Raw genomic sequence first — 12,185 nt, 5'->3', positions numbered from 1 at the left:
TTCTGAAGGATTATAAGCACTTAACATGTGTCAAATAACCCAACTGAGCAGCCTTGTTCTTTTAGAAATCCCTTACCCCTTAAAATTTATGGGATATACACATGATGGGAGGCAAGATCAGCAATGAAAATGCGTACACCCACTCTTATCTACTGTCATCCTCCTCTCAGCAGAAATTACTAACATTCTGCTTTTCTGCCCAGCTACATGCACATGCACAGGCAGACTGTAACTTGCAGGTGGCCTTTTTGCAATGACACATAATAAATAAATCAAATGAAACTGAAAACATTTTTAAAAATATATTCTACTCTTTTTACCCCTGTGTCAGATCTACCTTAAGAATTAGTTTCCTTCATATAAAAATGATGTCAGCAAAAAGTGAGGAACAAAGAGTTCCTTAAGAAAAGTATGAGGTACAGTACCTTTTCCAGTCAAAATTTCTTCTTTTATTTTCCTCACCGCTTCTTGGCCCTCACTCTCACTGTTTCCAGCTGTTACAATACAGAAAATGGAAAATTAGTGTGCAATCAATTTAAAGAGAGTGAATATAAACATGCCACTATGAAGCTAAGCACAGTACAAAATTTTAAGTGAAAATGTGTGATATGTTACTGTCAGTTAGCAGAGGTTTATGAAGAGGACTGTACAAATGTGCTTCTGTTCACACAAGTTCTACCTGTTTATCTGATTTATTCATACAAGATGTAACAACCTACTGGCTGGATCAGGTAAACTGAGATGCAACCGAAGATTCACTATAGGTTAGAGTGGACCTCTCCTTGCTCTTTTTCCAAAATGAAAAATTTCACAGTTGGAGGAAAGGTCCCACTACCCCAAATGCACAGGAAAATTTTTACCAGTGCTGACAGAAAACATAATTGAACATCCAATTATGTCTTTTGTGTCATTCAGCTTAGGTGGACAGTTAATAATTGTCTGACATTTGTTTGGCAATGTTTTTATAATAACTTATATCAAAGGAAAAAACACAAGCATAAGCAAATTGTGCTTGGTAGTAAAAAATATTTTTTTAAAATAACATTCCCTTTATCCATCCACAAATATTTTCCATAGCATGACATCAAAATAAATATTTTCATTATCTAAACTGGACATACTATTTTTTTTTTATTATTTCATGAAGTTGCCTTGTTGTTTTCTTGATTATATAAACCTCTATCTTGCTTTCTATAAAGGCTTTATATTGTGCCCATCTGTAAGTGTCCTGCCCTGTCATTCACTTCAGGTCTTCCACTTTTTTTCCTCCCCCTGCCCCCCCCCCGCCTTTTATTTAACTAACAGTTAATCAGCCTAATCAAAGATAAGGAAAGAATCACAGTACCACAGAATAAGTTAAGCTTAGAAGGCATCTCAGGAGGTCATCTTGTTCAACCTCCTCTTCACATTAGCTGGTATGTGCTCATATTTATTTCAAGATGTTAGAACATGCCTTATAGTACTGTTAAACTGGATTAATTTGATCATACAGATAATGTGTTCAAAAAGTGGGAGTAAGCCCTTTGAGATAGATCATGTCATCCCTCCATTGCACTAGCTGAAGTCTCAGAGCCCTGAACAGAGATTTTTGGGACAACCTGATGACTTTGAGAAGATAGGCTAATGCATTCTTTGGAGGATGGAGTTTTTGCTGTGCTTCTGCAGTAAGAAACAATGATTCGCAACATATCTTTGTTTTCATGATACACAAGAAGACTCAATATTTACATAACTGTAGCCAAAATAAAGACATTTATCATTACAGATACTGGGTAGAAAATAATTCTCACATAAAACCTAAAGTCTATTCTACGCTGTTCTGTATAAATTCCATTCATTCTGGAATTATATCGCTCAGACTGACACAGGGAGAAAGGGAAAAAAAGAAGGCAGAGAGACATCTGCAGTGTTTTCTTCTTGCTGTTGCTTTTTTCCTCACTTTAAAGCCATCCAGCCTTGTACAGAGCAGAAATATTCAGTGTGATGCAAATTTCCAGATATAGAAGCAGCATCAACAAATAAACCCTCCAGTGAAACTGCCATTTCTGGGGAAATCTGTGCACAGCGGTTATGGGCAAGGGATCAATTTTCCTCGCTGTTTCACCTCAAGTGATGTACTAGAGTAAGATTTCAAACTCAGTATGTTATTATGCCAAATAGATTTATGCTAGGAAAAAAAAAACAACTTCGATGCGAATTCTGTGAAGGTCTTATTTGATTCCTCTTTCATTCAGCGCTCCTCACTCAGAGAATAGGCATATTAAAGCCTCCAGTGTCTTGATTTAACTCTCAGTATGTTCACTTAATTTTTTCTTTCAAAAGAGCTTGTGTTCACAACAAATTTTAATTTGCTTTATTTTGCTGTTATATAAATGAATATTAATTAAAACTCAGTGCCTTCCAAAAGAGCTCATTTTATTCATATTTGCTTATTTTTCACTCTAGACCACTTGGGAAAAATAATTATTTTGCTAAGTGGTTACTTAAAATATCTGTTTCCAGTCTAATTCAACAGACAGTTTGAAAAAAAACAGATTCTGGAGGCTGGAGTATCACAGATTTGAAATATCCTTAGTGAAAGCTGCTACTGTAATGGAGGAAGCTTTTGAACTACTTCTTTAAAAGAAAATCCTGTAAGAAAGAAAAAAAACCACTGACAAATTACCAAAATCTTTATTAAAATATCAAAGACACAAATATCAGAAAGATACCATAAACCTGAGAGAATAATCTACATTTCTGAGTTAGCTTAAGCAGATCAGCATCCCTTTGCTGAGGATGAGTGGAAGAGGAAAGGGACACTGCACTGTTCTACTGCTTCTCTCTAGTATACACTTCTGGGATCCTCTGAGCAAAGTGAGTGGTAGGCATGAAAAGGAACCATCTCCTTTTAATTAATTAATGCTACATTAATTATTCAAAATACATAAAATACTTTGTAAGTCACCAAGCTAACAATCAGCTTTAGGTTGGAAAAAATAAAAAGCATTTGCATCTTCATGATGAAGACAGGTCACTGAAGGGCACAACCTTCAAACACACTCAATAGGAGTACAATGCTCTAAACTGAGGAGGGGGACAGTTTACTATACAAGGGTCAACTTCTTACCACCATCAGCTGGTTTAGATCCTCAGTAGCATATTTGTTGTGATTCTTTTAAAAACTTTGTTATACACAGGAGAATCTCCTGGCTGGACTTTTGCCAGTGATTCACTATTTTTGTAAATTCAACATGCCAGAATTTCTCCATGGCAGAATTTATCCATTTTAAGCTCTATTGCATTTGTAGTGTTAGATCTGCCTACTTTGGATTCAAGTGGTTTGGAGGGGAAGATAAGAAAGGGAAGACAGACCATGTTTTTATGCAGTGCAAGAATCTGAATAAGAGCTTTGAGAAAAAGGGATTCGATGTCTTGAGAGCTTAGATCATCAAAGTGCGCAAAACTGTAATAATCTTGCTTTTCATGAGAATTTAAAGTGTCTATTGGGAACTCAAAATAGATATAGTTGCCTCAAGGACTGTTCATGCAAGCTCTTCAGTGCCCTGTCTGATGTTTTTCTTCTACTTTGTCCTCACAGAATAGTGAAAAATTCAGGTGAAATTTATTCAATAACAATGCTGACTTCAATCAATCCTGAAAATAAAACTAATAATATAAAAATAAGTTCAAGTCTGAACGGGTGCACCTGTATAAAATACGATGTCATTCTAATGGCATGAAAAACTCTAATTCTTAGTAAGATACTGAAACTCATGTTGAAACAAACAAAAAAGATGGAAAATAGAATTAAATACAACTTTCGGTTAAAAAAAAGTTATTTTCCTCTTCAGCATGCATCTACACAAACTCCACAAGTCAAAGTACTTTCATATAAAGCCTTCACAGAAGCACATAGAATTTTATCAGGAGTAATAGGCTTTGGATCTAACTCTAAAGGTCAGGCTCTGTCATCTTAATCACTTGAGTAGATCCTAACTCAGAAAGTTATTTCAGGGATTTCAATAGAACTATCACACAGGATTCCTTAGCTTGAATAAGGATGGCAAGAACACATATCATAGAAACCCAGCACAGCTGGGAAACATCTATGCTCTTGCTAGCTAAGGGGTCCTGATACATCTCCATGTATTCTTTATACAATATTTTTAATTTCTGTGAATTTGAAAATATCTACAAAAGAATAATTGCTATACATGCTCATAATTTACATACAGAATTGATCCTGACAAAAAAAAAAAACAAGAACTTTTCCAATTGTTGTTTTACAAAAATAGAAATTTGCAATCTTGACATTTCAAGGGAAAGTGTTGCAGGGCATTATACAGAAATATAAACTAGCGTATGAACAATGATACAGCCTATTAAGGTTAGGATTGCCTTGAGAGAATAAACCCACAAATCTAAAAAGCCTCTGATTACCAAAGTTAGCAGGGGGAGAATTACCCAAACTTCAGCAAGGCAACACAAAACCAAAACACAAATAAAACCTTTTTGAGATGAACACTGAGAAGATGTAAACCACCCAGGTCCAGAGAAAGACCTAACCTAGAGAAAGACCTGGCCTAGAGCCACCCTGTGCATCAAGGCACCCCGTAGCCTGTGATAAATTCCGCTGCAGCAAATCCCAGGAGGGGAGGCAGGGACGAGCTGCCTGGCAGCAGAGCACAGTGCCTCCCAGTCCTCCACCTACACCCCAACTCTGGTAAGCCTGACCCCTACATTCACCACTGCCTGCAGAACCTGTTTATCTGAGACAAATGTTCATGCCTTATCTTACTTAGCATCCCTGAAACAATGAACAACTTTCTAGGGTTCACAGCCTGCCCTGTGGCCCTCCCCAATTTCTTCTGATCACTTCAAGTAACCAAGCTTAAAAGTGGTGCCCATAAACTCTAATGCATATGTGCATTACCAGGAGAAGCTTGGTGGTATGGTAATAAATACTGTATAAAGTATACCATTTGATTAAGGAGTTGCAGAGGGTGATGGTTAGGTGGCTTTGTGCAACAGTTTTTAAAAGATTCCAACTGGAAATTTGAATTAAGGTGCCTCCTCAAACTAGCATAATCCTCATTATGATTGAAAGGGAACTGATTTAATTGGAGCACTAGCCTGAAGACAGGGCTTGCAAGGGCACTCAAAGCCTCAAGAGAAAAAACAAAGTCTTATCAGCTGTTGTTATGAGGATTATGATTTTGTGAGTGTGCATGGCACTGCACAACACATAGCATATGCCTAAGAGAGAGGAATAACTGTCCCCAAAATGCTCCAATGATGAAAAATCTGAACTCATTACAATGAGCGTTTTTTTAAAGGAATCTATACTGTTTTCAATTTTTAAAAAAACTTTGCTTGGCAAAAAGGAATATAGGCCTTGGGTCTCAGTCATGAAACTTCCATGTCATGACTTTGTTATTCAATAAAGCTAGACATAAGGATGCGACCGGGTATAAATCATAGAATCATAGAATCGTTAGGTTGGAAAAGACCTCTGAGATCTTCAACTCCAACTGAAAAAACATCTAGAAAGTGATACAAAGCTTCCTTATGTCTAGCCATACCACACTTTTTTTGTCATCCAGTTCATCATACAGCAGTCACAATTAAATACTGTGCTGTATTGACATGAAAGCCAAAGATATTTTTATAAGTGTTCCTTTGATAAAAGGAGCAAAACTGAATAAGGAATAGGATATTGGTTTGCAAAGAGAAAAGCAATCATCATTCTCATCCTAGGTTTCAGCAACTGAGCTATTCAAATGAGAAGAATGACCCTGCTTATCAAACCAGAGATACAAATGTACTGTTTCCAACAACAACCTGTACCAGGTGTTTAAGGAAAAGTGACGTAGTTAAGTCAAGGAGTGGCATTTTCCAATAGACCCTCCCAGGAGCAAGAAGTTTCAGAGATTTCTTGAATAAATGTCACACTTAGCCTCTCAATGAATCTATCCTCCACTACTTCATACAGTTGCACTTTAAATTCATTCAGGCACCTGGCCCTCAAAGGGTTCTGGGACAACAGGCTCTGTGATTTAATAACACACGTAATTACATTAAAAAGTTTGTACTTCTATAGGTTTTCCTATTGTAATTATTTTGTTGGATGTTCCCTGCTTTGTGTACAATAAGACACAGAATCACTACTTTTCATTCCCTTTCTCTATATCATTCATAATTGCATGATATCACACCTCAGTTATTTGCGAGCAGAAGAACCTTTGTTTATTAGCCTCACCTTGGACAGAGCCATCCCATCCTCCTCACTATCCCTCTTGATCTTTTCCAGTTCTACCAGACTCCTTCTAAGTATTCACAGCAGGGTGAATCAATGATTTCTACAAAGGAATAGGGATGCTTCTTGCCCTTCTTTCCTGTTTTAATTTGCTTTACAACTGGTATTAAATATTGAAGATTTTGTGCAGACAACTTTCAATAGTAAATCACTTTTTTTTTATCTTTTGAGTCATAGCAGTTAATTTTGATCCTAGTCCTCTAAATATATAGGTGTGGCTGGCTTTCCTCATATACGGTATTTGCATTCAATGACCCCCTGTATTTATCCATCCATCCATAACACAGTCAATGCATATTGTGTGTTTATTCCCCTTTCTTCACAGTAGTTAAGATTTCACAAGGTACCTCTGGAGACCATTCAGTCCTAACCTCTGCCACATCTGGTTGCTCAGGACCATGTCCATCCAGATTTTGAGTATCTCCAAGAATGGGGACCCCATAACCTCTCTAGGCAATTTGCACCAGTGTTTAAACACTCTCAATGTAAAAAAGTGTTTTCTTATGCTTAAATGAAATTTTCTGTGTTTTGGTTTGTGCCCATTGCCTCTTGTCCAGTTATGGGCACCACTTAGCAGACCCTGGCTCCATCTTCTTTACTGTCTGCGTCAGGTATTAATACACATTCATACAGATTGGTCCCCTTGTGCTTCCTCCTCTCCACACTGAACCATCTCAGCTCTCTCAGCCTCTCTTTGTATGCCAGAAGCTCAAATCCCTTTATTATCAACAGACAAGTTTATTTGACTATCCTAACCACATTTGTGCAAAATACATAATCTCACTTTTTTGTTTTCTGTGTTTCTTTTATAAATTCACTATACATATGCCTACAGGATCAGCAGTCCCTTTGCTCCATCCCAAAAGGCACAAACAATTCTTAGATATTGTTTTCTGTCTCCTAATCAGCTACTAATCTACAAGAGATTTTTCTCTTACCTTAAGACAAGCTAGTCACTTTAAAATCTTTTGGCATGAACCTTGCCAAAAAAAAATATCTCTTCCAAAATTTATCATCACATATTTAACTGTATTTTTTATAACGCCTGGCATTTTTTTCCCACTTTGTAGACTACACACAACATTCTTCCTAAAACTACGCAACACTCATATTTGCCCACTTTGCACTTCTTTTATACTAAGAGCAATATAAGATCCAATGCAGATACTAGTCCAGAAATACTTCTATGCTATTGAGGAATTCTTGTTTTAACCACAGTGCCTTGTTTTAGACTATTTTAATTTCTTTTCTGATGTGTGTTACCAAATTTAGGATGGCAAATACTTTCCTAGAAAAAATTATAACTCAAGTAACACACATATATATGTATAGTGAGAAAAGACTCATATTAAAGTATCCCATGTAAATTTCTGATAACTGAAATTCAATAGAACTGTCTTCAAAAATGAACAATTGAATCATCTTGATAGGGTTTAATTATTCTTCTAAAGTCACTTTGTAGCATTATACAATATAAGAATCATCTGATTTATAATGCAGGAAGTCCTGCTTGAAAATTGGAAACTGATATGAATGAAATAGATGACAGAAATATCTTCTTTGGTCTCCTGCAGGGTTCACAGAGATCATACAGAAATTCTGAGTCTGGTGATGGAACTAGATTTATTTATGCCAAAATTGCATGGCTCAAATAAGTCACTTGAATATATGTACATATACATAAATATAATGAGACTGTTTCCTTCCAAATGTGATCCTGTCTTAGAAAATTGCGACACTGATATACTCAGACACTAAAAATTGATGACACTGTCCTGAACCTGGCATTTTATGCCAAGAAGCATATGTGCAACATTGTCAAGCTGGAAATCTTTTGATTTTCATTCACCATTACCAGACAGGATTATCAAAGCTTCTGTGTTAATATTATCACACTTTTTTTTTTCTGGTCTTCTTTTATTAATGTACTGAGGAAAAGAAAAGAAATATCTAACTGAAACTCACTTTAAAGTCAACAATTTTAACATGCACTCACAGAATCCTTTAAAATTAAACCCCAGTGATGAAGGATAGAAACAATATAAGAGTATGCTTCTAATCAGTCTAAATTTAGACTAAAAACTGTGCCTAAAACTGTGAACCAGAGCTGCATCTACTGGGTTTTATGAGAGGGTGGTCATAAAAATGACTGGCATGTCTTGATATTCAATGTCCTTATTATTATATTTATTAGTATGTGCACACAAGACACCAACTTCAACACAAGCCACTGGTCAGTAGGCACGAAAAACAGTGTGTCATTTATTTTCTGTCTCTGAAAATGAAATTTCAAGTATTAAATTGTGTAGGAGGGAGCAGGAACTCCTGATGTGGCCTGACTCTGGCAGTAGTACCACCACTGGCAGTAGTTTTCCCTACAGGGAAAACACACTGAGTGAGCACACTGCCTTTTTCATACTGTGCCTATTTGTATTCCACAAGGTGATATGCTTTCTAGTTGTTTGTTTTCCTCATTCCATTGCTAGATTGGATTTAAAAGTAAGTTACTTCAAACATTTACTCCCCTAAAATGTCAAAAGAAGTTAAAATCACATCCATTACAAATAGTGAATCATATTCACATCAGACATTCAGGTTTGACTCATTCGCCTGCTACAAGGATATAATTCTTTATTGCTAAATGTTGCCATTACTTAGTTCCTGTAATGGGAAAGAAGCATTCAGTGAATGAGCAAGACTGACAGTAAGCTACACATGAGTTTTCCTTGCAAGCCCTAATTCACCCAACACCTACATTTTTTTCACGTATGTTCATGCCTATATACAAATAGAGGGTGAAAATATTTCTGAAGTAGAAAGCTTGAACGCACTTGCTGTGTTACTGGAGGCTGGACTCTATGCTTCCATGGCCTGAAAGCTAAATGTGCTAACGTCTGCCACTGTCCCTGCAGGTATTTTAAGCATACTCCGGACACTGTTTTAATCTAGTAGCTGGGACAAAGCCTGAGACTATCCATACCACTGGCAGGGGTTCTTTGCTCTGAAGAATTTCACAGGCAAAGAAGATGGCTGTGACTCACTAGGATAAGTGTTTAGGTAAGAGTTTGCCTGAAAGAATTGAATCAGTTGAAAATCTTACTCATCAAATGCTTCCTATAATTAATTTCATTAATTTACATTTGTAGAGATTTGTAATGCAAATATTAAGGTTGGTACAATTGAAGAGTGAATGGAAGTGTGAGTGCATGTAAACACCAGAAAAAAAGGGCAGAGCAAAGAGATAAAAGAATACCCTTTATTGAAAAGAAAGGGCATGTTTTCAAGACACCGTTCCTGTGTTGTTTATGTCAAGGCCACAGCACAGACGACTTGCCAGAAGATGAAAATACACTCTGTCAGAAGAAGGATGACATCCAGGTTGTGCCATAGCATCTATACCCTTATTTTTGTTGGTATCACACTCAGAAAATAGGCCATAGATACAGACTACGTACTGCAGACAAGGAAAAAAGTACTAAGAGCTAATGATTCCTCAAGGACATGAAAGATCTGTCCATAAACTACTCTGTCATTTACTATCAAGAATACCCACAGAGACAGGATAAAGCCTCAGTAGCTGGCATACCTTTTCCCATGCTGCACACAACTGATGCTCACCAGACCACATGAGCACATGCATCTTATTGCTTGTGAGAGTATGGGTGTGAGTGTGAGTGAATGAGATCTATGAGGGGGTGACAGCGAGTTATAAAAAGATGATTAGGTAGAGATTTTGTAATTTCATATCATCTTCCCTTTCCCAAAGATCTCACAATGAATTTTGTTATGTGAAAACCTTAAGTGGTATAAAATAAGTCTTCAGAAAAGTAGCAATGTTGTATGCTTCCATGACCCTATGCAAAGAGGAGAAAATTGGCCTTTTGTTGAGAAAAATTCTTGCAGTTCACCTTAAAAAGGAAAAGTGACCTCTTTAGTGAAATATTAATGCTAGCAGCATTAGCTACATCTAGCTACATTAACTACATCTAGCATCTAGCTACATACAGCAGCATCTGCTTGCATTTTGCAGGTGCTTGGTTTTGACACATCTATTAAAATGTATGAGTAAGTGGTATTCCTCATAACACCTGTACAATTCCAGGGCAACTCTATTAATATTACTGACTGCACTAGACTAAAAATACAAGGCTACTATGCCCTTTTTCGCTGTGCTGGGTTGTTGTTTTTTTCTTAAATATGTGTATACAAAACCTTAGAGAGAACGCATTCCATATAAAACCTAAATAAAATGGCATCACCATCTTGCTAGAGTGTTGTGAAATACCAGAATTCAGTGACCTTATGGTGTAAAGGTTACAGAGTTCTAGGTAAAAAAACAGTTAAAGAATGATGAAGGGAGCAAAATGTAGCATTTTAAACATATGAGTATTCACGACGTTACATACAAATTTGGTAGATATATTACTGTGTATGCATATAGTACAGGAAGCTTTAAATTAGAGGAAAATAAGTCTCACTAGTATTGCCTGTAGTGGAGATAAGAAATTTCGTGCTCAGGACATTTTTGAAGTTCCTACAGAAATTAACCTGTCCTAACTTCAGAAGTCTCAGTCTAACATAGTCACCTTATGAACTCTTTATTATCAATAGAGAGAAACAGGCACCTCCAGAAGGTGAGTTGTAAGTACAGCACATCCCAGACTGACAGGAATGAACCTCTCAAGGCATATATTTCCTTGCCTTGCCTACAAAGGTCACCTACAGTAACAAACTGGGAAGTAAATGTGCAATTTTTACATGGATTAACTTATAAGGGCTTCCTCTGACCTTATACAGCAATAACCTCCCACTACGAATCGGAACATTCCTTCAAGGCTTTCTTAGTTTTTCTCTTAATGAACATGTGCATCTTAACACTGCACTCTATCCTCACTAACAAGATAATAAATATTTTTGTTATACTCATATCTTTATGTGGTTTTTTATGACCTTATTGTTTACTTCTTATATAAGGTAGTCCAGCTCTTGCAAGGTTTGCAGAAAACAAAATCGCACACACTTTTTGTTAAGATCTTGCAAATGAAAACATAAATCAAATCTGTATTTGTGCTAAAGGCTAGCAAAAGCTTCTCCTACCTTTGTCTATCATGTCTTTACTTATACTTCTTAAAAGAAATATAATTACTTCCTGAACAGAAAAAAATATATTAGCATTAAGAAAATAATGACCTTACCTATTATAACATGCATGCCAAGTCCTGCCAAATGCTTCACAGTTTGGTAACCAATTCCTTTAGCACCTCCAGTCACTATAGCAACCTTTCCATTTTGTGTAGGGAAATCTATATGAATAAAAAGAAATATCACAAGGTTAGTTCACAATAGTAATACAATTAAAAAGTTAAGATGTATTTTTAAAAGGCATACAATTTCAGATCACTCAAGCTAGGCCAATAAAAAATCTTGGAAGAAAACTCTATATGTAAATGAAAATTACTGAGCATGCACCACTATTGAATGCACTATAATTTTCCAGTTCGTAAAAGATTGAGGCTGATGACATGAAAGACAAACACCCAGTTCAGAAAATTTCTCATTTTTATTTGCACGCATTTTGTCTTCCTGCAATAATTTATCCCTTAAAATTTTCACTTTAACTTTGTTACAGAGCAAGGTGGCAACTGTTACAGGTCAGCTCAGGGATGGCTTACCCCACGCATACAGGGAAAAAAATTCAATCAGCACCATATAATGCTGAAAATATCTTGAATGATGAAGGACAGGCGTCTACCAGTAACATAGGTTAAACAGCAAACAGTTCAAAGACAATTCATCTGAGGATGTGGCTGAGCTAAATTACATGCATAACTGAGTATTCTCCATGCTGCAGATCTTAGAATCACAGAATCACTAGGTTGGAAAAGAA

General features: G+C 36.4%; 1 protein-coding gene across 1 annotated transcript in view; it reads right to left on the bottom strand.

Moving 5' to 3' along the window:
- The window catches only part of DHRSX (dehydrogenase/reductase X-linked), a 166,825-nt gene that overhangs the window by 116,425 nt on the left and 38,215 nt on the right, over positions 1-12,185 (bottom strand). Inside the window, exons 2-3 of the mRNA XM_069855050.1 lie at positions 11,494-11,601; positions 426-494 (exon numbers count right to left, since the gene is read on the bottom strand). Of these exons, the coding sequence (XP_069711151.1) occupies positions 426-494; positions 11,494-11,601 (177 nt within the window). The remainder of the gene's footprint in view (positions 1-425; positions 495-11,493; positions 11,602-12,185) is intronic.

Source organism: Phaenicophaeus curvirostris, chromosome 1 (assembly GCF_032191515.1).
Source record: "Phaenicophaeus curvirostris isolate KB17595 chromosome 1, BPBGC_Pcur_1.0, whole genome shotgun sequence".
Classification (NCBI taxonomy): domain Eukaryota; kingdom Metazoa; phylum Chordata; class Aves; order Cuculiformes; family Cuculidae; genus Phaenicophaeus; species Phaenicophaeus curvirostris.
The sequence above is the reverse complement of the archived record's forward strand: the minus strand, read 5'-3'. Positions and strand labels throughout refer to the sequence as shown.